General features: G+C 55.1%; 2 protein-coding genes and 1 long non-coding RNA gene across 5 annotated transcripts in view; 1 reads left to right on the top strand and 2 right to left on the bottom strand.

Moving 5' to 3' along the window:
• LOC135304579 (gamma-aminobutyric acid receptor subunit beta-4) overlaps nt 1-8,997 on the bottom strand; it is an 84,810-nt gene extending 75,813 nt beyond the window's left edge. For both annotated transcript variants that reach the window (XM_064427146.1, XM_064427147.1), the window contains exons 1-2: nt 7,960-8,997; nt 3,418-3,506 (exon numbers count right to left, since the gene is read on the bottom strand). In XM_064427146.1, coding sequence (XP_064283216.1) covers nt 3,418-3,506; nt 7,960-8,039 — 169 coding nt within the window. In that variant the 5' untranslated portion in view covers nt 8,040-8,997. The remainder of the gene's footprint in view (nt 1-3,417; nt 3,507-7,959) is intronic.
• A 732-nt stretch (nt 8,998-9,729) lies between these two features.
• The window catches only part of LOC135304578 (gamma-aminobutyric acid receptor subunit alpha-3-like), a 112,230-nt gene continuing 99,164 nt past the window's right edge, over nt 9,730-22,795 (top strand). The window contains exon 1 of the mRNA XM_064427143.1: nt 9,730-9,866. Within this exon, the coding sequence (XP_064283213.1) occupies nt 9,759-9,866 (108 nt within the window). The 5' untranslated portion in view covers nt 9,730-9,758. The remainder of the gene's footprint in view (nt 9,867-22,795) is intronic.
• LOC135304577 (uncharacterized) lies at nt 12,603-19,243 on the bottom strand. 2 transcript variants are annotated; one of them, XR_010365903.1, is made up of 4 exons: nt 19,013-19,243; nt 18,815-18,900; nt 18,543-18,671; nt 12,603-15,868 (listed from the first exon to the last, which is right to left on the bottom strand). It is a non-coding gene; the product is annotated as an uncharacterized LOC135304577 (long non-coding RNA). The 2 variants fall into 2 exon arrangements; XR_010365902.1 differs by having other exon boundaries at nt 18,815-19,243.

The raw sequence follows: 22,795 nt of genomic DNA, 5'->3' as shown, positions 1-22,795 counted from the left end.
AAATAAAAAAGATAACTGGGGAGCCACGAGTTGTGTTTGGAGCTGTGGAAGCACCACGTCCTGGGCAGGGTGGGGGTGCTGGGATGAGCCTGGGGACTCTCTTAGAAAGATGGTGAGGGGAAAGAACTGCCTCAGCATGGCAGGTGGAACATGGGAACATCCTTCCATGTGCCCTCACACCCAAAGGGTCCCAGCTGCTCCTGCTCTGCAGGCAGGAGTGAATGGGGGAGGCACCTCAGGATGTGGAGCTGGGACATTGTGCCCAAGGCTGAGAGGGTGGGGACAGGGCAGGGTGACTGCCACTGATGTGGGGACAGGACAACAACTCTGCTGCAGGAGGAAAACATGGGGAAAGCAGCAGGGAAGGGAGAAAGGGAAGCCAGACTGGTTCATCGTGTCTGTGGGTTGCATTCCTCATGTGGGAATCTGTCTGGGAAGCACCTGGCTGTGCCCACAGCTCCAGGGAGCCCAGCACTGGCTGCTGTGACATTCCTGCCCTGGTGCCTCATCCTTGAGCCACAGGGAGCTGAGGGCTCTGGCTTTAGAGGCACAGCTCACCCTGGTTCCTGGGCACTCCTCTCCACTCAGGCAGGCAGCTGCCTGTCCTCCAGAGCCCCTGGCCACTCTTGGCCAGCCCTGAGGCAGCTCCATGACATCCCTGTGGGGCACAGGGCTCCCAGCAGGACCTGCCACCCCTCTGGGGTGCCACCTTGGTGGTGGGATCACCTCCCCCCACAGAGAGGCTACAGCCCACCTGCCCAGCTGGGAGGCAGAGCAGGGGTGGCAGCACAGTGAGGTGGAGCACAGGGCAGTCCTGGAGAGCAGGCCAGTCCTCAGGGTGATGGAACTGGAGCTCAGCCCCACACGGCCCTGGGGACAGCAGGGCTGCACACACACAGGCCCCAGGGCTTTGCCCAAACTGTGCCTTTCCCACAGAATCACAGCACATGAGAGCAGGAGGGCACCCACAAGGATCACCCAGTGCAGCTCCTGGCCCTGTCCAGGACAACCCAACAACCCCTGCCTGTGTCTGACAGCATTGTACAAACACTCCTGGAGCCCTGGCAGCCTTGGGGACATGAGCATTCCCTGGGGAGCCTGTTCCACATCCCAGTCACCCTCTGGGGAAAGAGCCTTTCCCTAATATCCAGCCTGAGCCTCCCCTGGCACAGTTTCAGGCTGTTCCTGTGGGTCCTGTGGCTGTGCCAGCTGCACACCAGTTACTGGGGAGAACTTCACCCTCTCCACACAGGACTGGGAGCCACACAGGGTTAGACACCTCCCGGCATGATCCCACTGGATTGCACCCAGAAATGGGTTTGCTCCAAAAACCCAGAGAGCTGGTGAGCTCTGGGTAGAGCAGTGGTACAAGGAACCTTCCACCCCTTTCCCTGGCCTTGGAACACCAACAATCTCCAGCCTCCCGACCCTTGTGTCAGCCCAGCTGGAAATGCTGCAGGAATTTTGTCCTGGGGAGGGTGCCAGGCATGCTGATAGTTTGGGCATCCCTGCACCACGAGCACCAAGGTGCTCCCCACCAGGACCTTGCTCTCATGAACAAAGAGAAGGACAAGAAAGGGTGAAGGGCAGCAGTGGGGCAATTACTGGGAAGGGAGTTATGGTCATAATTCTATTTCTTTGCTTGAGTGAGGAGAAATGCAGCTTGCACTTTGGGAAATTTCAGAGCAAAATCAAATGAAAAGCCAGGGCTGCCCAGCCCCGTCCATCCTGCAGTGCCTGCCAAGCCCAGCCCCAGCACTGCACAGATCTGTAGGGTCAGCAGAGGAAGGGCCCAGCCCTGTCCTGGGTTCTCTAGGGCCTGGAATCAGGGAACAAAACCTGGTGGCCCCAGCCTGTGGCTCCCTGTGCTCCCTGACTGCAGAGCCAGCTCTCCTCCTGCTGCACTGGATCACAGTCCCTGCCATGCCTCTACACCCTGCTCCTCTTCCAGTTTTATGTCATCTCCACGGCTCTCCCCCTCATAAAATGTGACTGCACCAATTTCTGTGGTCAGGCCTGGCCAGGTCATAGGGACATTTCGTGTTTGCTGGGCAGAGCCTTTAAATCAAAGCCAGCCTACCCCATGTTCAAAGGAGAGAGGGAAGATTGGAAGCCCTGTTTGCCTGCAGGATGCTGCAGCCAGAGTGTCTCCCACTGCCCTGGGTGACCTCCCAGGGGTCCCTGAGCACTGTGGAGGGGTGGGCACCATCTCCCCACCCAGAGTCCTCCCTGAGGCCAGGCCCAGCAGGGCTTGGTGCTGCCTCCTGAAAGCCCCTGTTCCAGCACGGGGTAGAACAAGGAGATGAGGGTGGTGGGGATGGTGTTTGTGGGGTGGAAGGGACTCTGCTGAAGGGTATGGGGTGGTCAGAGCATGGGGCAGGTCTGGCTGAGGTGCAGGGAAACCAGAGGCTTCAAGGAGAGCCTGGTTTGGTCGTGGGGAACAGCGATGGTGCCTTCAAACCCTGCTGAAAGCAGGGAGGATATTCCTTCATTCCCAGCTTCTGGGAACTATGGAGCAGCCCTGCTGGGAGAAAACTGCCCCCCGAGCCACTAAATAATTGTGCCTGGCCTCTCTTCCCCCTGAGAGCACAGGCATGAGCCTGTGGCCCATCAGTGCTGTGGAGAGGGACACCTGGATGTGTAGCTGTCCTCCCGTGGGCTGAGCATCCCCCAGCCCCTCACATCTCCTCATCATTGCCCAGAAAAGACTTTAAACAGCCAAGCTTGGCAGGCTGAGTCCAGAAACCCTCAAATTCCCCTCCCTGTGCTTTTCCAGTGCCTGCTCCTCTCCAAGAAATGGATCTCAACTGGACCTGGGAACAGGGCAGTGCCCAAAGATTTTCCATATTTCATCTCCACCAGGCCCTTGTGGTTCTCCTGCTTGCTCACAGGACCCAAGGGAGGCATTGAAGACCCTTGCCCCTCCTGCTCAGTGGCAGCCAGGCCACCAGCTCCCCAGGGAATATTTTATGCCTCACTGTTGCTGAGGGAGCAGCTTTGCAGGCCAACCAACAGCCCCATCAGCAATCCCCTCGACCCTCTGGAGGGAAAAGAGCCAAAATATCTGGCACTGGGAGCAGAAATGGAGGAGGGGTCACTTGTTGTCCATGATTGAGGAAAGCTGGGAGCAGAGGAAAAGCTGAGTGTCTCTGTTGTGGCAAAATGTCCCCAGAAATGTCACACCATGGACAGGACAGCTGCCTGCAGAGATGGGTGAGGCTGGAAGGAGAGCAGCCAGCGAGAGGAGAAGGAAAAGCAGGAGGGGTGACAGAAATGTGAGGGAGAAGGATGTAAGGATGTGAGGGATAGGGTTGGAGATGTCTGAGGGGAGCACTGCCCGCGGTGTGAGTGCCAAGGGGCCAGCACAGGCACATCCCCTGTCCCCTGTCCCCTGTCCCTGCCCCTGCCCCACGGTACCTCCGAAGTCGGGCCTGAGGCGGACGTCATAGCCCTTGAGCAGTTTGTCCACAATCTCTTTCACCACAGAAATATTTCCAGTGGAGGGGCTGAAAGACAAAAGAAGAGAGTTCTCGTCATCCCGTGTGGCACCAAGGGTCCCGGCCAGGTCCCTCAGCATCCGTCACACCCCAGGGAAGCAGAGCACCTCAGCCACGAGAAGAGCCTCCCTGTGCTCTCTCTCACTCGTGTCTTCTGTCCTTGGCACAGCTCCCAGCCCCCCACCTGCCCACGAGCCCCACAGGACCCCTGACCATCCTGGGAGGGGCTCAAAAGTCTCAGCAGGGTTTTGGCTCCTCTTCTGCAGCTCACCCTGACTCCAGGGCACCCCAAGCTGTGTCCCTTGGTGTCCCTTTGGTGTAGGCACCCTGGCCCCTGACCCACACACCTGGGGGGCTTCCCTGTTCCTGTCCACAGAGGGGTGCACAGACAGAGGCAGAAATTGTCCTTTCTGTGCCCCAGGTTTGCTTGGGGCAGCTGCAGCTCTCCCTTGCAGTCTCACTCCCCTTCCTCAGCCCAGCTGGGCTCTTGCTCCAGGTCTTACATCAGCCAGCACAGACCTGGCACGTCCCAAGGTCCCCACTACAGGAGTGGCCCCCAGCAGGCACCCTGCCCTGTCACACAGCCCAGTGCAGCCTCTGCTTCCCTCTGCACCCAGGGCTTTCTTCAGCTTATTGAAGCAAACAGGGAAGATATTGAAGACAACAACGCTGCTTCTTCTCCTAAGGCCTTGATATACGGCTGATCTTTGCCATGTAAAAATTCAGTTTCTGTCACTCAGCATCACTGTGACTTCTTAGCAACGCAGATCAAGAGGCAGAGCCAGGGAAGGAGAGTCCATCTTCCCCTCTGTGTGCCAGAGCAGCAATCCTTTCCCTGGCAGCCCTTTCACCTGCACACAGAGCGGGCAGATGTCCTCCCTACCACCCATCCAGACGTTACAGCAAGGAAGGAGCTCCTCCTGACATCAGCCCCAGGGCCAAACCTAAACTGAAGGTGGGAAACCAGAAAGCAGGGGATGCTAAAAATACTGGCCCTATTGAGTGCTGCGGGGTGTATCGGGTTTTGTGCCTGAATCCCCAGCCTCTGTGCCACCCTCGTCCCCTGCTTTGCATGAGAATAGAGACCCTGCCGGTGACAACTGCTGCTCTTTGCAGTCACCCACCACAACAGCATGTCTCCCTGTCAACACCGCCTCCCACATCCATCCCAGCAACCTGGGAGGCTGCACCACGCCACTGCCTCTTCCAGCCCTGTGCCAGGGGCTGCCGCTGGCATGTCCCTGTGTCTGCACACACAGACAGACAGACACACAGACAGGCTGCACGGAGGGGGTAGGGACATGCTGCCTGTGCACACAGACACAGGGGAGCACTGGGTGAGGCTACAGAACACACACAGAGGTGTGTGCATGTGTGTGACCACGTCCCAGCCAGGGCCTGGAGGTGCCTGGGGGTGACAGTGGGTGCAGACCCTGCTCTGCTGGGGTGTGATGAGACACTGGGCTGTGGACACCACTTATGAGGAGCACAGAAGCAGGCATTTATGGGTCTGGTGCTCCAAACTCTCCCTAGGGCTGTGGGTGGAGGCACGTGGGACCACCTGGGAGCCTGGGCAGCTCTCGGGGCTCTGGATGTGCAGGAATTTCTCAGCGGGACGGGGATGTGCAAATGTGAGGCAGCACCCAGCTCTGGTGCACGCACAGCCAAGGAGCCCTCGTGCTGGCAGGGGAAGGGGTCTGAGCTCCACTCCTGAGCGTGTCCCTGAGAGGGTACAGCCCTTCCTCGCAGGGCTTTAGTCGCTGTGGAAAGGCCAGGGAGGTGTGCACGGGTGGGCGCTTTCACAACGCCGTGCCCAGGCTTGCAAGGTCCACTTGCACCTGTGGATTTCTCTGCAGGTGTGTGAGGTTTTGCAGCATGCAAAACACAGTCCTGTCACTGAGCATCGGGAGCGTGCAGCAGCATTCGTTCATCTCTAGACAGCCATTCCTAGGTACACAGACTCCCATGTTCATAATGTGGACACTGTGCATTTCTCAAGGGATTTGGCACCTCTGCTTGGCTTCCTGCAGTGCATAAACTCGGGAGTCAGTGTTTATCTCATTAATATAAGAAGGGAAATTGAGGTAGAGACAGCAAACAATGTGTCAGGGGCCCTGCAGAAAGGGGCAGAGTGGGAAGAGAGCCACGGGGACTCTTTCCTCCTCACCAGCTACAATGTGGCCTAGTGAGGGAATAAACCAGCATGATTAAGGACAAGGTCTTTTGCCTCCCAGTGCTCCCTGTGATCCAAAAAGCCACATCCCTCCCACTGAGGAGGCAAGTCGTGCATTTGCCCAGCTGTGGGCGAGCAGCTGCATGCCAGTGCTATTCCTGGCGAATGTGGGTCTGCATCCGCTCGGGGAGCACTCACAGCCAGCCTGTGATCTGAATTCCGGAGCGCTGTGCCCCTGATTCTGTGTCTGTGGCCATGTGCTCTGCACAGCCACGTACCCTTGCAGCCAAACCTCTCCATCCCAGCACCCCGTGCTGCTGGCTGGGGTGTGTAGGAGTAGCTGGAGGCTCGTGCACATGGGAGAGTGTTTTGTCTCCAAGCTGTGCACAGGCACACACGCAGACTACGGGTGAGAATCAGTGCTGGACAGACAGACACACATGCAAGGACACACGTCTGAGCAGAGGGGCTTGCTGTGGGCTTTGAATGCTACACATTAGCTTGGCCAGTGCCTCCCGAGCTGCCTGCGTGTGTGTCCCCACACAGCGGGACCATGCATGAATGGTGTGGGCAGGGTGGGCGCGCCTGCGCCTGCGCGTGTTTATAACCACGGGAGAGCAATCTGGGCACCCACAGCCCTGCAAGGACCTGTGTGTGTGCATGTTTATAACCACGGGAGAGCAATCTGGGCACCCACAGCCCTGCAAGGACCTGTGCGTGTGCATGTTTATAACCAGGAACACAAATCTGAGCACCCACAGCTCTGCAAGGACCTGTGCGTGTTTATAACCAAGGGAGAGCAATCTAGGCACCCACAGCCCTGCAAGGACCTGTGCGTGTTTATAACCACAGGAACACAAATCTGCCATCCACAGCCCTGCAAGGACCTGTGCGTGTGCATGTTTATAACCATAGGAGCACAAATGTGGGCACCCACAGCCCTGCAAGGACCTGTGCGTGTGCATGTTTATAACCACGGGAGAGCAATCTGGGCACCCACAGCTCTGCAAGGACCTGTGCGTGTTTATAATGATGGGAGCACAAATGTGGGCACCCACAGTCCCACAAGGACCTGTGTGTGTTTAAACCACAGGAACACAAATCTGCGCACCCACAGCCCTGCAAGGACCTGTGCGTGTGCATGTTTATAACCACAGGAGCACAAATGTGGGCACTCACAGCCCTGCAAGGACCTGTGCGTGTTTATAACCACGGGAACACAAATCTGGGCACCCACAGCTCTGCAAGGACCTGTGGGTGTTTATAATGATGGAAGCACAAATCTGGGCACCCACAGCCCCAAGAGGAACTATGCATGTTTATAATGATGGGAGCACAAATGTGGGCACCTGCAGCCCCCTGTGTGTGTTTATAGCGATGGGAGCACAAATGTGGGCACCCACAGCCGCACAAGGGCTGCGTGTGTGCGCCGGGAGCGCGCTGCTGCCCGAGCACGGCTGGGCACGGAGATGCCACAGCTCCCCCCGCCAGCGCGCAGGGACAAACGCACCTGCCCGCAGGTGTGCGGAGGGAGGCAGGGAAGGAGGCAGGGAGGCAGGGTGAGCAGCAGCAGCAGGCAGCGCTCCCCCCGTGCGGGAAAGCAGCGGAGGAGCGAGCAAACAGGTGCGCTCCGCACACCTTGGCCGGGCTGCACGGGCGCCCGCAGCTCCGGAGCGCGGCGAGAGCTCCGGGCACAGCCCGGGACCAGCCCGAGCGGGCAGGGCAGCGCTGCCAGCCCTGCCCGGCGCCACGCAGGGCAGGTGACACACGGAGGCACGGCCGGCTGCGCACACGCGGGGCCGGGTGCGGACGGATGGCACCCACGGAGGAGGTGTTGCACGGCACGATCCGCGCGGGGCACGGCCGCGGGCATCGCCCCCGGAGCTCCGCAGAGCCGCGGCCGTGGCACGGCGCAGCCCGCGCGGGTGCGAGCGTGGCTGCGTGAGCACGGCCGAGGCAGCGCAGCTCCGGGGCTCCTGCGGGCACCATGTTCCCCAGCAAAGCCCTTCGTTTGGCCATTTTCCCCCGGGCTGGGCAGGGGGACGCGCACACACGCTCCGCGAGGTGGGCTCCGGCCGCAGAGTCTGCTCCGCATCTCATGTACGAGCATCCCTCCTCCCCCCGAGCGGCGCGGGCTGGGGAATAACAACAGCATTCGGCAGGGGAAGCGATTTGGGGAAAGAACCCCCTCCTCTTCCCCACATCCAGCTCGATGGAGAAAAGCCCGAGCGAGACAAACAAGCCCTGTGCCAGCCCCCCGTCCCTGCAGCCTGGGATCGCAATCCTTACCTTTGCGCACAGCAGGCGAGACAAAGAGCTGCTAAAGCAGAGACAATTCCACTCAATCTGTCTGCCTGAAATGTCCACATTTCCACAAAGACGAAGGATGAAAAAAAAAATCTTTGGAGGGGAGGGGAAAGAAAGATGGATCTTCTGAAATCCCCCTCCAAAAAAAGGGGGGGAGGGAAAAAAGAAACCAACCCCCCCCCCAGTTAATGATTTCCTAGAGAAAAAGAATAATGACAAAAAATTAAAAAATGAGGGGGAAAAATACCCCCCCGCTCCTTCAGTGCCAGTCAAAGAATTCGTTTCTTCTTTCTGTCAGCATCCTCTCAACAAGAGACATCCTCTGGCAATGGAGAAAATCCCAAGAGAAAGAAAAATAAAATGCCCCAAAATGGGCTCAGCAAAATGTGAAATCGAATCTCACAGGTACGCGGCAGAAGAAGAAGAAGGAAAAAATTTAAAAAAAAAAAAAAGGAAAAAGAAAAAAACCCAACTCAGTGTCCCCTGAGCACTCCACTTGGATTATTTTTCCTCCTGCTCTTTTGCCATCCGGTTCTGCAGATGTTGCATGGCTCCTGCTACCCACCTTCAGAGAGGAGGAGGAGGAGAAAGAGCGTGTGTGTGTGTGTGTGTGTGTGTGTGCGTGTGTGTGTGAGAGAGAGAGAGAGAGGGAGGACGTGTGAGTTTTCGAGCAATATGATTTTATTCTGGATTTTACCTATTTGCTCCCCCTTTCCTCTTTATTTTCCAACGGGGGAAGGGGAAGCCACCCAGCCCCACTGTGCAGTTATTTTATTTTAGGGAAATCTCAGGCTTGTCACACGCGAGGTTTGGGGCTTTTGTGAAAAGGCTAAAAAGAAAAAAAATTAAATAAAAAAGGAACAGCAAATGCAGCCCCGTGAATAAAAAAATTTACATATATGCATGTGTAGAAAATAATATAAATGCCTGTCTGCAGAAGGGCTGCTCTCGCAGGCAGGGCTGGATGTCTCCCTAGTGCTGGTGCCGCAGCTCCTGTGGAGTTTTGCTGCTCATTGCAAAGTCACAAGAGGAGGGGAGGAGAGAGGGAGTTTGTGGTTGGGGAGGGGGACTCTCCGGACAAATTGGGATCCTGACGTCATGGCTGACAGCATTAACCCCTGCTGGCTTGCACAGAGGATGGATGAGCATTTTTGCTGAGGTGGATTTTTGGGTTTTTTTCCCCGGGGAGGTGGGCGCAGGGAAGATGATGGGAAAGGTGATGGCATTTTGGCAAGAAGGGGGCTGTGCCTGGGCAAGAGTGGCTCAGCTGTGAGCGCTGGTGGGTGCTGTGGCTGCCTGAAACACTGTCATCAGCACAGGCTGAGCTTCCTCCTGCAGCCACAGAGATGGAAAATGAGGTGATTTACTCAGAATGTCTCCATGCACAGAGCCCAGTGGCCTGGTGGCCTCCTCCAGGGGCACTGGGGGAGATCTGGAGGCTCTGCTGGGGCTGGAGACTCCCCCAGGCTGGGGAAGCCCAGCTCAGGAGGGATGCTCAGCTCTCCCTGAAGGATGCTGTTATGCATACAATGGAGTTTGTGGGAAAAGGGAGCCTGAACTTCCAGAAATGCTGCTGGGGATCAGCTCCTGGTGCTGGGGCTTTGCCTGCTGGAATGGTAACAGCCATAGAAATCATCACAGCCTCCTGTGTACCAGCCTCTGATCTTTGTCTTAAAAAATAATATAATGAAGGAACTCTCCTTCAGGCATGCAGTAATGTACTACCACGAAGGATTTTTTTTTTTTCTCTAGGAAAAAGAAGAGATCCAGCAGCACTTTGAATGCAGAGCAGAAGCCATGGCTCAAGGAGGAAACATCTGAGCTCTCACCAGCCTGGATGGGATCTCCTCTGCACCTGCCTGGCAGCTCAGAGCAGCCCTTCTGAGCAGGTATGTCCTGGTTGGCACCCGTGTGTAGATGGTCTCCAAAGCCCTCTGGGACCAGGGGCAGAGATGTGTCACTGCAGCTGGGCAGGACCAGCTTCAAAATGCCTCTGAAGGGGCACAGGGCAGTGTCCAGTGGCCACTGGGGAGCTGCTCTGGCCTGCCCTCCCTGCAGGGAGATCTGGCCAGCAGGAGCAGGGAGGTCACTCTGCCCTGTCCCTGCACTGCTGGGGTCACACCTCTGTGCTGTGCCCAGCTCTGTCCCTCAGCTTGGGAAGGACCTGGGGACACTGAGCACATCCAGAGGGGACAGCGAGGCTGGAGAGGGGCTGGGAGCACAAACCTGAGAGGAGCCCCTGAGGGAGCTGGGGGTGCTCCCCTGGAGAAAAGGAGACCCAGGGGTGCCCTCCTCACCCTGCACAGCTCCTGGAAGGTGCCTGTGCTCAGCTGGGGCTGGGCTCTCTCTGCAGCAGCACTGACACAGCCAGAGCACACAGCCTGCAGCTGTGCCAAGGGAAATATGGGCTGGATATTAGGGAAAAGTTTTTTACAGAAAGAGTGATAAAGTTCTGGAATGGCTGCCCGGGGAGGTGGTGCAGTCCCCATCCCTGGGTGTGTGTAACAAAGCCTGGATGTGGCACTGGGTGCCAGAGTTCAGTTGAGGTGTTGGGGCTGGGTTGGACTCGATGGTCTTGAAGGTTTCTTCCAACCCAATGATTCTGTGAATTCTGTGAATTCCGTGAATTCTGTGAATTCTGTGAATTCTGTGTCAACCTGAGAGCATCCTTCTGTCTGGGGTTCCTAATGCTCCTTTCCCTCATGCCTGGCTTGGCTCTGTGTGGTTTCCTCATCAGAGGCATGCCACAGATCCTGTGCTCCCAATCTCCTTGCCCAAAAAGCCTGGTGGGGAGTGACCTTTCTGAGGAGCTTCCCCCTGGCAGGCCACACTGGGCTGTGGCCATGCAGAGCCACCAAACCAGGGAACAGCTGAGTGCTGTGCTGAGCTGGCCTGGAGTCACTAGGGGCACTGAACATGGGGGGCTCGTGGGTGAAAGGAAGGTTGGGAGAAGGTTTAACATCTACAGTGAGCCTGGGCTACAGTGGGAGGGGAGAAGATCTTCTCACTTACTGCTGAGGCTGGTGGAAAAGGTTCTCTGCTTGGTTTAGTGCCCAGACCACCCCTGCTGGTCCAGACTTAGCAAATTTAGCTCAGAGCAGTGATCTCCACTGCCTTCCCAAAGACCAAAGCAGGTAAGTGGCACTTGTCACCTGCCAGTGAATGTGCCTGTCCCTGTGGAGTCAGGGCCATGTTGCCCATGGCTTTCACTGCTGGCCACTCACTGTGGCCTCCACAGGGAGTGCAGGGTGCAGGGACCTCTCCAGGACACCCAGCTGGTGACATTTCACTGCATGGCAGCCCAGAGCAAGCCTGTGTGCCTGGGCTCCCAGCACTGGCCCTGCACTGTGCCCTCAGGACACTCCTGGGCTCCCACATGCCCAGTGTCACAGGCAATTCATGCTTTGTCACCACCCCCAGGAGCTTGTGGCTCCCTAATTCCTGTAGCTGAGGGTCCACGGCCAGAGCTGTAGGGTTTTTTCACAACTCTGTTGAAGAAGAGGAGCCAGCCCAGCAGGTCTGGTCCTGCAGGATGTCCCCACGTGCCCAGCATGAGCTGCCTGGTGCCATCAGGTGCTGGCTGTGTACAGGTACAGCATTTACCTCCTCTGCTGCTGCCAGCACGCAGAGCTCCTGACAGCACTGGCTTTCTGAAGCATTTATTCTGATTTAAGCTGCTGGGCACCAGGGAGGAGCTCTTGGGGAGATGAGAAGCATTTGCCCCCGGGTACCAGAGGCCCCATTAAGCCCTGCCTGGTCCCTTCCTGCTCTGCCCCCTTTGCTCTGCTCCCTCCCACCAGCCCTGATTGCAAGTTACTGGCAGGAAAGGTAAGTGAAAAGCAAATGTCAGAGGCACACACGAAGAGGAAAAATTATGCTCACAAATGGTGACATTTGTGCTTGCAAGTTCTCCCAGTTGGGAGCAGAAACCGTGCCACATGAATTATCTGACCACTCAGCCACAACAGGGAACTTTGGAAAGCCCTGCTTGGCAGGGAATGCATCCAAAGGAGCTGCTGGGTGCTGCTGAACACCCTGCCTGGAGCCACGTTCTGGATAAAGGAGCTCTGGAGTTAGTGCCCACCTCTGGTGGCTCTCATGAAGGCTGATGCAGATGTGCCCATGCTCACTGAGGGGTTTGTTCCTTGCCCTCCAGAAGATGGGCCCCTCCCAGAGCCCCAAAAGCTGTGTCTCCCTCCCCTGCTGGGAGCTGCCTGCTCTCCAGGGAGAGAGCAGGGTTGTTCTGAAGTTCACATTCTGACTCTGAGTCCATGAGCTGCTGTTGAGGATGCCAGCTGTGGCTGTAACCACCCTGCAGAGGCCATGGGCATCGTGTTTGCGGCCATTTGCTGTCCCCCACTACCAAATCACTCATTTTCACTCCTCTCTTACTTGCTGCTCTGCTGAAATCTCCACACCCTGGCCTCCCTTCTTCTCCAGTGTCACAGCCAGCTCCAAGTCCCAAGTGCTGCTTTTCCCAAGGGCTTGCCATCAAGGTGAAAAATCTCCCTCACCTCCTCTCCCAGCCAGCTGGAGAGCTGGCTCCTCTGCCCAGCCAACAATTCCCAGAAGAAGATGGTTGTTCTTCTAAAGCAGAACAAGGACAAGAGCTGAGGAAGCAAAAGAACTTTTATAAAACCAGGAATTTAATGGAAGTCCTGCAGAAAAGGAGAAAATGCAGTCTTACAGCTGGCATTTCTGTGCAGAAGGTGGAAAACAACCTGAAAGTAAATGAAGTGCTCCTCATGAGGTGGAGATAGAGACAAGCAGAGGCAAGGGGGAGTTTTCCCACCCTGTATAGAACACAGCCTCTGTCTCCTGCTGCAGCTGCATCCAGGACTGAGCTCACTAAACCAAAGAGCCTTTGCACTTCCATTTCCACGTTCCTTCAGGAAAGGTTTCCCTCAAGCTATTCTACAGGACAAAGGCTCCATCATCACCCCCAGGACCACCTAAACACCCTCAGGTGCTGGCAAGGAAAGACCACAAGTCACAGCCCCCTTGGACTGGTGGGGCTGAGAGCTACCAGCAGCTGCTTGGGCAGCTGTGACTCCTGTTTTAGTGACTCTGCATCCTCTGATTCACAAATGCCTCCTCATGGGTTAGCCCAGGAGCCTCTCTGCCTGGACACACCAGGTGCTAGATGTTATATATTGTGAGGAAATGCCTCAGAGTGCATCCACAGGGCTCCCCATCTTTGCTGAGCTAAAGATCCTTCACCACTTTGCAAGGCAGTCCAGAGTAAGTGGGAATGTTGACCATTTTTAGGAACTGTGAATGGAGGAATTGATGAGCAGAATTTCCTGCAGTCCTGTATGTCCCACGTGCTCAAATCTCTGCAAGCAGAGCATCAAAGTGTGGTGGGAAGGGACAAAGGATTGTCCCTGGAGGTGGGTTCATGCACCACCACCCATTCCAGCCTGTCTTTGAGCTTAGGAGGCTGCAGACAATGTTCAGTTTGGGCTTTCCTTCACTCAGGAAATGGTCTGGCCTTTGAGCACAGGTCCTTGGGTTAGGAGTGTGCAGAAGTGCTGTGCTGGCTGGGGTTGTTGATAGCTGTGGTGGTTGAAGTTTAGCCCTCATGCCTACAACAAAAGAACATCACTCCCAGCACCACAGCCTCCTCCTGCCATGCACAGGCAGCCTGCAGGGTGACAGTGACACTGTCCTGTGGCACAAGGACAACGTGCTGCAGCCACCCCGAGGTGGGTGACAGGGAGGGCAGGTGGGTCAGGTGTGCAGGGCAGCCTCGGGGCTGCCACACATCCCCAGCAGAGCTGTGGTGCCAGGGCAGCTGTGGATCCACCCCTGCCCACGTGCTGAGGGGTGCAGAGCCCAGTCCTGTGGATCTGTCTGTCTGTAGTCCCCGGGATGATTTCCTCTTTGCATTTCCATCGTGGTGCTCAGGAGGAGCACTGGCATTTCTGATCGTGTGGGGACTGGCAGTGTGAAGGGCACAAGGCAAGGAAAAGGCCCTTCAGCCCCTGCAGAGAGGTAGGAAGTGCCCAAAAATGCCTCCCTGCTCATTATTGTCAGTGATGGACTCACTGAGGCCCATGTCCCCCATTTTAGGCCTTCCCATTTCAGAGGGAGTCCCACGTCTCACTCCTAGGGATGCTCCTGCCCACCTGTGCCAGCAGAGGAGTCCCCTTCTGAGTCAAAGCTCCTGGTCTGAGCCATGGAGCTACAACAAAAACATCTGGAAGCAGCAGCAGAATGGACGACAAGGATCTAAGTAAAAAATTCCTCTCCTGAGCACCACATGGAGATGTGCATGGTTTCATCTCCTTTTTCTCCCTCTGGCCCCGCAGCTCTCCTGTTCTAGGGCTCAGCACCCAGGAGGAAGCTGAGAAGCCCAGCTGCTGGTCCCTGCTGGCTGCAGGGACAGAGTGTTCCCAGAGCAGGTGCCACCTGCCTTCCCCTAAAGCCCTGCAGCATCCAGCACCTGCGCCAAGGGGACACAGCAAAGGTGACAAGAGAGGCTCCCTGGGGACACCTGTGCTCCATTCAGCCTCGGGGGTCAGGCCCGGATCTCCTGGAGTCCTCCTCTGTGTTTGTCCCGTGACAAAGCTCGTGGTGTGTCCTCCACAGGCAATGCCCCTTCCTCCAGGTCATGGCTGAATTAATTTGAACAGGACTGGGCCCAGTAGTGTCCCCTGGGGAGCAGCACCAGTCACAGGCCTCCAGCTGGACCCTGTGCCACCATCAGAGCCCCCTGAGCTCTGCCAGCCAGTTCTCAACCCATTGTCCAATCTCAGCGTCCCACCCTCCCTGTGAGGAGGTTATGGACAGTGCCAAGGACTCTGCTGGAGCCAGGGCACACAGGAACCACTGCTCTCCCTCACCTACCAGGCACCATTCCATCCCCAAAGCCTATCAGGCTGGCTGAGCATGATTTCCCCTTGCTGAACCCGTGCTGACTGCTCCTGGTAACCTCCTTCTCCTCCCCAAGCGTGGAGATGGCATTCAGGATGAGCTGTTCCATAACCTTTCCAGAGCTGGAGCTGAGGCTGCCTGGCCTGCAGCTCCCTGGGTCCTCCTTCGTGCCCTTTCTGAGCACTGGAGTGACTTGGCTTTCCTCCAGGCCTCAAGCAGCTCTCCTGTTCCCCATGACCTGTAACTGTGATGAGATTATGGCTCTGTGACCACACAGAGAGCTCTAAATCTTCTTGTTTATGCCCCACGCCGTGTGCATTGCTGCACAGGCATTTCAGAGAGCTAATGGAGCCTGAAAGGTCCCAGCAAAGGATGCACGAGGATCCCCATAGTGTCAGTCTGCACCTTTCCAGTGTCACATCGTGAGGGAGAGAGCTGCAATGCTCAGTTCCTTCTCTGGGGCAGATCAGGACCCCCTCAACCATGTTCTAGTCTCCATTGGTAGTGTCCCATTCTCAGCTGGGAGGTATCTGACCTGACAAATTTGGTCTCTCTCAGACACCCAAGCCAGCTAGCAGGCTTCTTTCTGTGGTGGAAGAACTGGACAGTCTTTCTGTGATGGAAGCTGGACATATTTTCTGTGATGGAAGAACTGGACACCCTTTTTGTGATGGAAGCTGGTCACTTTCTGTGATGGAAGCTGGTCACTCTGTGGTGGAAGCTGGTCACTCCTGAGTCCAGCTGCTAGTGTGGAAATGCAGGAGGACACCTGCAAAATGTGCTTTCTGAAGGCACATCCTGCTTTGGGAGAGGTGTGCTTCCTTCCTCTGGCACTCCTCCTGCCTGGGACAGGGATTTGCAGCACGTTCCCCCTGGGAACACAATGTGTGCTCCTGTCTGGCTCGTGGGACAACCCATGTGTGCTTTTCCGTGGTGTTTCACCCCTGCAGTGGCTGCAGGAGGCTTTGGCTGACAGCTCTAATCAGGTGGCTGAGTGCTGAGTGACTTTTACGACCTGAAAAGGGTGATAATTGTGCCAAAATTAGCTCTCAGGAGTGTTATATGGCTGTCAGGAAACACGGTTTGTACATTATGGGTTGGGACACAGTGAGACGTGTGTCCTGCCCCTGAGGCAGATCTGACAGTCCATCAGCCCGCTCACAGCAGGCAACCTGGGGTTCTGCCTCAACTTCTGGAGCCATTGCAGCCTTTGCAGTCGTGAAAACAAAACTCCTGGGTAATTCCCCAGCCCTGAGCAGTGTGAGGGTGGGATGGCTGCTCAGCAATTCCCTGAGGGAGACAAGGATCATGGCAGGGTTTGCCAGCACTCCAATTGGGGCTGTGCCCACAGGGAGCCCCACAAACCAACAAAACTCAGTGTGTGCCCTCCCAGGTGCCAAGGTGGCAGGTGGGGAGGCAAAGTGAGGAGCTGCAGCAAAGCCAGCAGCCAGCAGTGACCGCTGGAGACCCCTCAGAGCTGCCAGGGAGGCAGGTGAGGTCCCTCTCTGGACGAGCAGGAGGAAAATCCCCTGTATCTGCAGTTTGTTTGGGAGCTTGGGAGTGAAATCCGTGTGATGCTGGGTTGCCTGGCAACAGGCTGAGAGTGATGGAGCACAGGGCAGGTCTTCTCCAGGCTGGGGAGCAGCAGCTCCAGCCACGGGGCTGCCTGTGTCTGCAGGGAGCAGAGGGAAGGGGGAGAGAAAACACAGCCACAAAAACCTGCCAAGAACCCAGAGGGAGATAAAAACCCAACTGAGAGCCCAGAGAAGACACCTGGGCACTCAAGGAGCTGCAAAGGCTCCTGGCTGTCACCTCACAGGGACAGCTGCTGTCTCTGCTCAGGCTGTCCCAGCTTTGACAGAAGAACTGCAGCAAAATGCAGCTTTCCTTTGACACCTGTAGTGATTCTTCATCTCTGAGGGACATGCAGAGTGCTGCTGCCCTCACAGCCTCAGACAAGTTTTGAAGCTGATTACGCCGGTTTGGGCTGAGGGAGCTGCTCTGAGCAGTGATCATCCTCACCAGGTGACACTGGGAGTGGCACCAGCTCTCAGAGAAATCCCCAGGAGGCTTCTACTCCCACTTAAAGTGTTCTGAGGGGATAAGGCATGGTCAGCACAGAGATTGTGAGAGTAATCTTAATTTCTTCCACATTTAGCGGAGGAAGGAAGGAAGGAAGGAAGGAAGGAAGGAAGGAAGGAAGGAAGGAAGGAAGGAAGGAAGGAAGGAAGGAAGGAAGGAAGGAAGGAAGGAAGGAAGGAAGGAAGGAAGGAAGGAAGGAAGGAAGGAAGGAAGGAAGGAAGGAAGGAAGGAAGGAAGGAAGGAAGGAAGGAAGGAAGGAAGGAAGGAAGGAAGGAAGGAAGGAAGGAAGGAAGGAAATTACAAAGAAAATAAGTGTTTTCCATCCATACCAATTGCTTTTGCTCTTCAAAATCTCTCTCAAACCCACAGATCTCCCTGTACATCTGTCCTTGCATTTAATCCAGAGCAGAGGGAACCCCCTACCACACACTCCCAAGAAATGTATTGAAGTGCTGCTCTGTCCCACACGTGGGGTTTGCCCAGCCCTCCCTGCTCATTTCAGCCCATTTTGGGTCAGGATGGAGGCTGAGCTCAGCCCCCCACACCACTCCCCTGACACCAACTCTGCCCCTGCACAGAGCACATTGCAAAAAATGACATCCCCATCCCTTTTTGCCACCCTTCCACTTCCCCTTTTGCTGTTTTAGCCTACCCACACCATTCCACAGTGTCCTCAGGAGGAGGAATTCATCCATGTTTCCTCTGGGACACATAAAACAAGGTATTTTGCTCACACTCACATGGTAAGGGAGCAGTAGGGTTGTTGATGGGCTGTGATTTTCCTGTTCTCAGCTCTAGACTCTTAATAATTAAAACTTTTACCTCAGTACTTTCCATTTTGGTGGTTTTTTACCCAGTCTGACTATAAACAGTGCTGTAACAGGACTTTGACCTGGCAGGAAATTCCAAACCCAGCAGTTAATTGATCCCAATTTGAAAAGACGAGCAAAAATATTTTATATAAGTACAGCTGCTTCTGAAATGTCAGGATAAAGTTTTGTTTTCAGCTGTACCTTTCTTGTCATTTATAATAGGAGGCAATACTAAATTTACCCTGATAAGTACTGCAACACTCATCAGAACAAAGCCTATTACAATTTTCTATCATGAGCATGGAGGGGGAAAAAAATCATCCTCTCTCCGCAGAACATCTCCACTTTGTGCCGTGTTTTCTGAGAAAATTAATCCTCTTGCTCTCTCTTCAAAAACTCAGGCTCAGCAGAGCACCTGAGAGCATTCCTGGGAGCTGCTGCTCCTTGCAGGGGGAGCAGCTGGAGCCCAGGACGGGCACTGCCCACACTGACCGTGCCAGCTGCACTGCTGACCACGGCTGTCCTTGCCTCGGCTTCCCAAGGAAAAGCACTTTGGTTTTTTTTTTTTTTTTTTTGTTTCAGGAGTAACACTCCAAAATCTGTTCAGAGGGGGTTTCAGCGTGTTCCCTGTGAATCCTCTCCCAGCCATCCCCTCGCACTCCACTGCCTTTTCCCAGGCAGAGCTATCTATAACTGAAGCAATAGCTGTAACATCTGATTTTCCACCACCCAACACCTCCTGCTGCAGCCTAAGGTGAGTGCACAAAGAGACATAACACTTTAGTAACATGTTACCTTTGCTTTTTGCTGGTACCAGCTGCTGCAGAAGGTGGTAAGGAGTGAGCTGGAGCTGGAACAGGAGATTTTGGGAAGCTGTTGCCATAAATCCAGGCCACATCTAATCTTAATTTCCTTCACCTTTAGCTGTTTGGAGACAGAAGAAGAGGGAAACAAAGAGTGAAAGAGAGAGAAAAAGAAAACAATATAAAAAATCTCACACAAAGGGTGACCCTAGGCATGGATATAGGGGTGCAAGATTTCTTAGTTCATGCCCATTTCTTCCTCACCAAAAGGTGTTTCTAATTATTTCCATTCAGGCTGGAATCTGTTGTTTTCTGTGCTCACCATCTCCACTGAGGGGGAATGTTTCCATCTAAAGAAGGTCCATAGGGGAAATTAACTTTTCCAAGGAAACAGCAGGGAGGCAAGAGAACCAAGCAACTGGAAGGAGAAGTGCAAAGCATCCTGCAAAGCTCGCTGCAAACCTGCAGGAGGGCAAGGGCTGGAGAGCAGGAATGGCCACAGAGCTCAGCTCTGCTGTGGGATGGGCAGGCAGGGCTTGCAGGTGGGAGCTGGCACCCAACAAACCCTAAACTCCCGGTTCACGGAGCACCACCTTCTCCTTGCTTTGGTGTTTCTGGTCCTCACCTGCAGCCCAAAAGGCTGGAGGAGATGAGCAGGGGCTGGGTTAAACACACCTGGCAGGTGTGGCCAGGCAGGATCACCATCTCAGTTACAGATTTGGCTGGTGATGGTGTTCCACAGCCAGCAGCTGCTCACGGGGGGCTTGCAGATACCCCTGGTGCATTTTTGCTGGTTTCTTTAGCTGGATAAAAGCAAATGCCCCTGCTGCCCTCCCCAGGGTCCCAAGGGAAGTGAACTGCCAAGGCTAAAAACCTCACAGCACCAGCTCAGTTCAGGGCTTCACATCTTCCTGGGTGCTCTTTAAAGGAGGGCACAGCACACCACCACACTCACTGAAGTGAGCTGACCTGTATTTCTGCTCTTCCCTCGCTCCAGTCTCTGTTCCCCAGAGCAGGGGAGGCTTTTCCTCCACGGCTGGAGAGGACAAAGCACTTTGTAGATAAAACCATGAGGGCCAGGCTGCAGAGGCAGGGCCGGGGGCAAAGACAGAGCTGGATGCCTGTGTCCCCAGGGAACCTGCACCTAAGGTGCCTTAGCCACGTGGTAAATGACTGTCCACTTTTTAAAATTTTAAAGGCTTATTAAACTTTAACAAAAAAAATGAACCAAACAAAAAAAAAAGCAACAACAAAAGGATTAAATAAGGCAAAATTACAGCGCTAGGAGCCCCCATGACTACCAGCCACATGCTCATCTTCAAAATGAAGATGCTCTGCTTTTTATACTTCTAGCTCCTCTTAAAGTCTTGTCAGTCAGCTCCTTCCTTGCTATCCAGGGGTGGAGATCACTTTCTTACACCTTGATTGGAGGGCAGGTGTTGCCACAGTAACAAACCAATCTCCCCAAATGCCCCAATGACCAAGGCCATCCCATGATAGCAATGCAAGGGGGACACATTGCAGTAACATAACTGCACATCTACCAAACTTCTCTTAACACACAGCTAATGTTCACCCCTTAATTTTGAGCCAACCATCTCATTACTGATATGTAACAGCCAGCACCCACCCAGCAGAAGGAAGAGCTTCTGAGCCTGTTCCAGGCCACCATTCCAGCTCCTGGATGTGAAGTTGTTTCCCAGACCACCAACATAATTCTTCCAGCAAGGACGGCCCAGCTCTGCAGAGAAAACTGAACCAACAAATCAGTGATGCCCAGACATCCATCACAGAAACACTGGTGGCAAGCGAGCCCTGGAGATCAGCCCAACCTCCCTCACGCCGTGAGCCATCCACACAGCACAGGGCAGTGCTGATCCAAGGGCATTCCTGCTTTCCCAGGCTGGTTGATGTGTTCCTGCTTTCCCTCCCAGCACAAGCCCCGTGCCACATCCCCACCTTGTCACACTGGTGTGAGCTCAGGACCGGGCAGCAAATCCACTGCTCCCCTGTCCTTGGAGTCAGCCACCACCCCGAGGGGGTCTGTTGTCTCCTGGTGGTGCCATTTACACCCACAACTCTCCAGGCTTTGAGGGAACTGGAAAAGCTCTTTGCTTTATCATGTCTAGTTCACAGTGGAAGTGCAGGGGTCAGGAGGAAGCTGCTTTTCGTGCCAGGATGTCCTGATTAAGTCAAGCACTGGCGATGGCATCTTAAAAGCGCTGAAGAGGGGTAAATCATCTCGCAGCATCCCCGGTTCTGGGGGGCAATTACCCAAGAATGCTCTTGTTAGGAGTCGGAATCGGCCAGGCACATGCACATCCCTCTGCCAGGAGCCCGTGGCTCCCAGGAAAGCGGAGTGGCCCCTCGCGACACAGGGGCAGGCTGGCTCTGTTGGCATGGCAACGCGGGATGCTGGAGCAGGGGCCGCGGGCGGCACTTTGCAATCGGCAACACGGAGAAATGTTTGATAGATTTAAAAATGCCAACCTCGCACACTCGCGTTCTCTCCTTCCCTCCCTCCCTCCTGCCGCACTCACTCGCTCCACCTTGTGCTGCCAGGCTGAATAACGACGGGAGAAAAACGGCATCACTGCACCCGGCTGGCAGGGAGAGGGGCACGGGGGCTGAACCACTTTTTTATCTGCCAGTCCCCCATTTCCTGCCAAGATCTCTCCCTGTGGAGGCAAAGGCAGGCGGTGCAGGGGGATTGGGGTTCCAGCAGGAGGCTCAGGCTCTGCTTTTGCTGTGATATCCCACATTTCTCATCAACACTGGAGTACTTTACCCTCCCCACTGCAGGATGAAGAGAGCAACTCTGCTTTACCTTTTTCATTTTTAAAATGGTTTAAGACCCAGGGCTTTTCAAGCATTAAGTAGTTCTTGTTCACTGTTAGAACTCACACAGAGTATTCCCTGGGGAACTAGGAGGAGTGAAGAGGCAGAGGAGTTAAAAAAGCAGATTTTTCTGCATAGCCAAAACCTTCACTGCTTCCACAGGGGATCTCTGGGACGTTGGAGATGAGATCAGGACTCCCTGTACCAATGGCAGCTGCACAAGTCCCTGTTCCCACTCCAGGGGTGTCCTCCCCACCCAAAGGAGTTTGTCCCCCAGCACAGCAGGCAGGCACATGTTACCCCCCTGCACATGACTTGGGACAGTGTGACAACCACACAGTGCCCCACGGGTCTGGCTATGCCAGGATAAACACCCTGCTGCTTTTTGTCTGGGTATGACGCCAAGGGGACGCTTCAGTGTGGTTCTGGCTTCTCCCTGGCCAGGGCTGCAGACTGGCCCAGGTCTCCTGCAGGGGCTCCCCTCCAGCAGCCCCAGCTCTGCAGTGGCTCTGGGAGCCTTGTGCTTCACACCAGGGCTTTGAGTGCTGCTCCTCCCCAAAGCACCAGCCTAGAGTGAGAGGTGATCCTGGGAAGAGTCACCTGTGACATCTGGGAATGCTCAACCAGCAGGACACCCACCCCAAAGAGTTTTTCCCCAGGATGCTACAGCTGTGTAACAGCTCAGAGTGCATCACCAGCCCCAGCTAGGGGTGGGATGCCCACCTCTATCTTCCCCAGCACACAGAGGGGTGCTTCTCTGTGGATCCCCCTGCAGCTCACACCCAAGGGGGAAGGCAGACAGCCAAGGTGCTTCTGGAAAGAAGGTCCCAGCTGAGCCCCTACAGTGCAATTCTATTGTAATGCCTCCCAGCTGGGCAGAGCATGAGCCAGCTCCTGCTCCTGATCATCCTCAAGGTAAGAGGGAAGGTGACCCTCCCTTGGCAGGAGGGACAAGAAAAGAGCAGTGTTCTGAGGTCACCACAGAGGTCTATGTCAGAGAGCAGTGTTTTGTCACTATAACAAACCTTGAACTCCACACAGGCTTTAGGCTCTAATATTTTGCACTCAGATGTGGTTGAGCACGATCTGAATGGGTGAGGAGACACTTGTGTCCTTTTCTCAGGAGGGTGAAAAGGCAGAAGGGGTTGGTCAGTGGGAACTGATGCTTCAGGTTTTGGCTTTTCTATTTTTTAGATTCTGTACTGCTTTAGTGTGTGGGTCTGGGCTTCATATTAGGGGATGGTGAGCTCTGTGCACAGAGCAGGGAGACAAAACAATTCCTGCTCTAGGAGACCAAGGACAAATTATCCAAATCTCAGCCCCAAGAGCACAAACAACATGGGCTGAAGAGAGAAAAACAAGAAGGATGGGACTGCATGGGCTGGAGCTGGAATTGGACAATGAACT

The sequence above is a fragment of the Passer domesticus genome, chromosome 7 (assembly GCF_036417665.1).
Source record: "Passer domesticus isolate bPasDom1 chromosome 7, bPasDom1.hap1, whole genome shotgun sequence".
Lineage (NCBI taxonomy): Eukaryota > Metazoa > Chordata > Aves > Passeriformes > Passeridae > Passer > Passer domesticus.
This window is presented reverse-complemented; position numbering and strand designations above follow the sequence as displayed.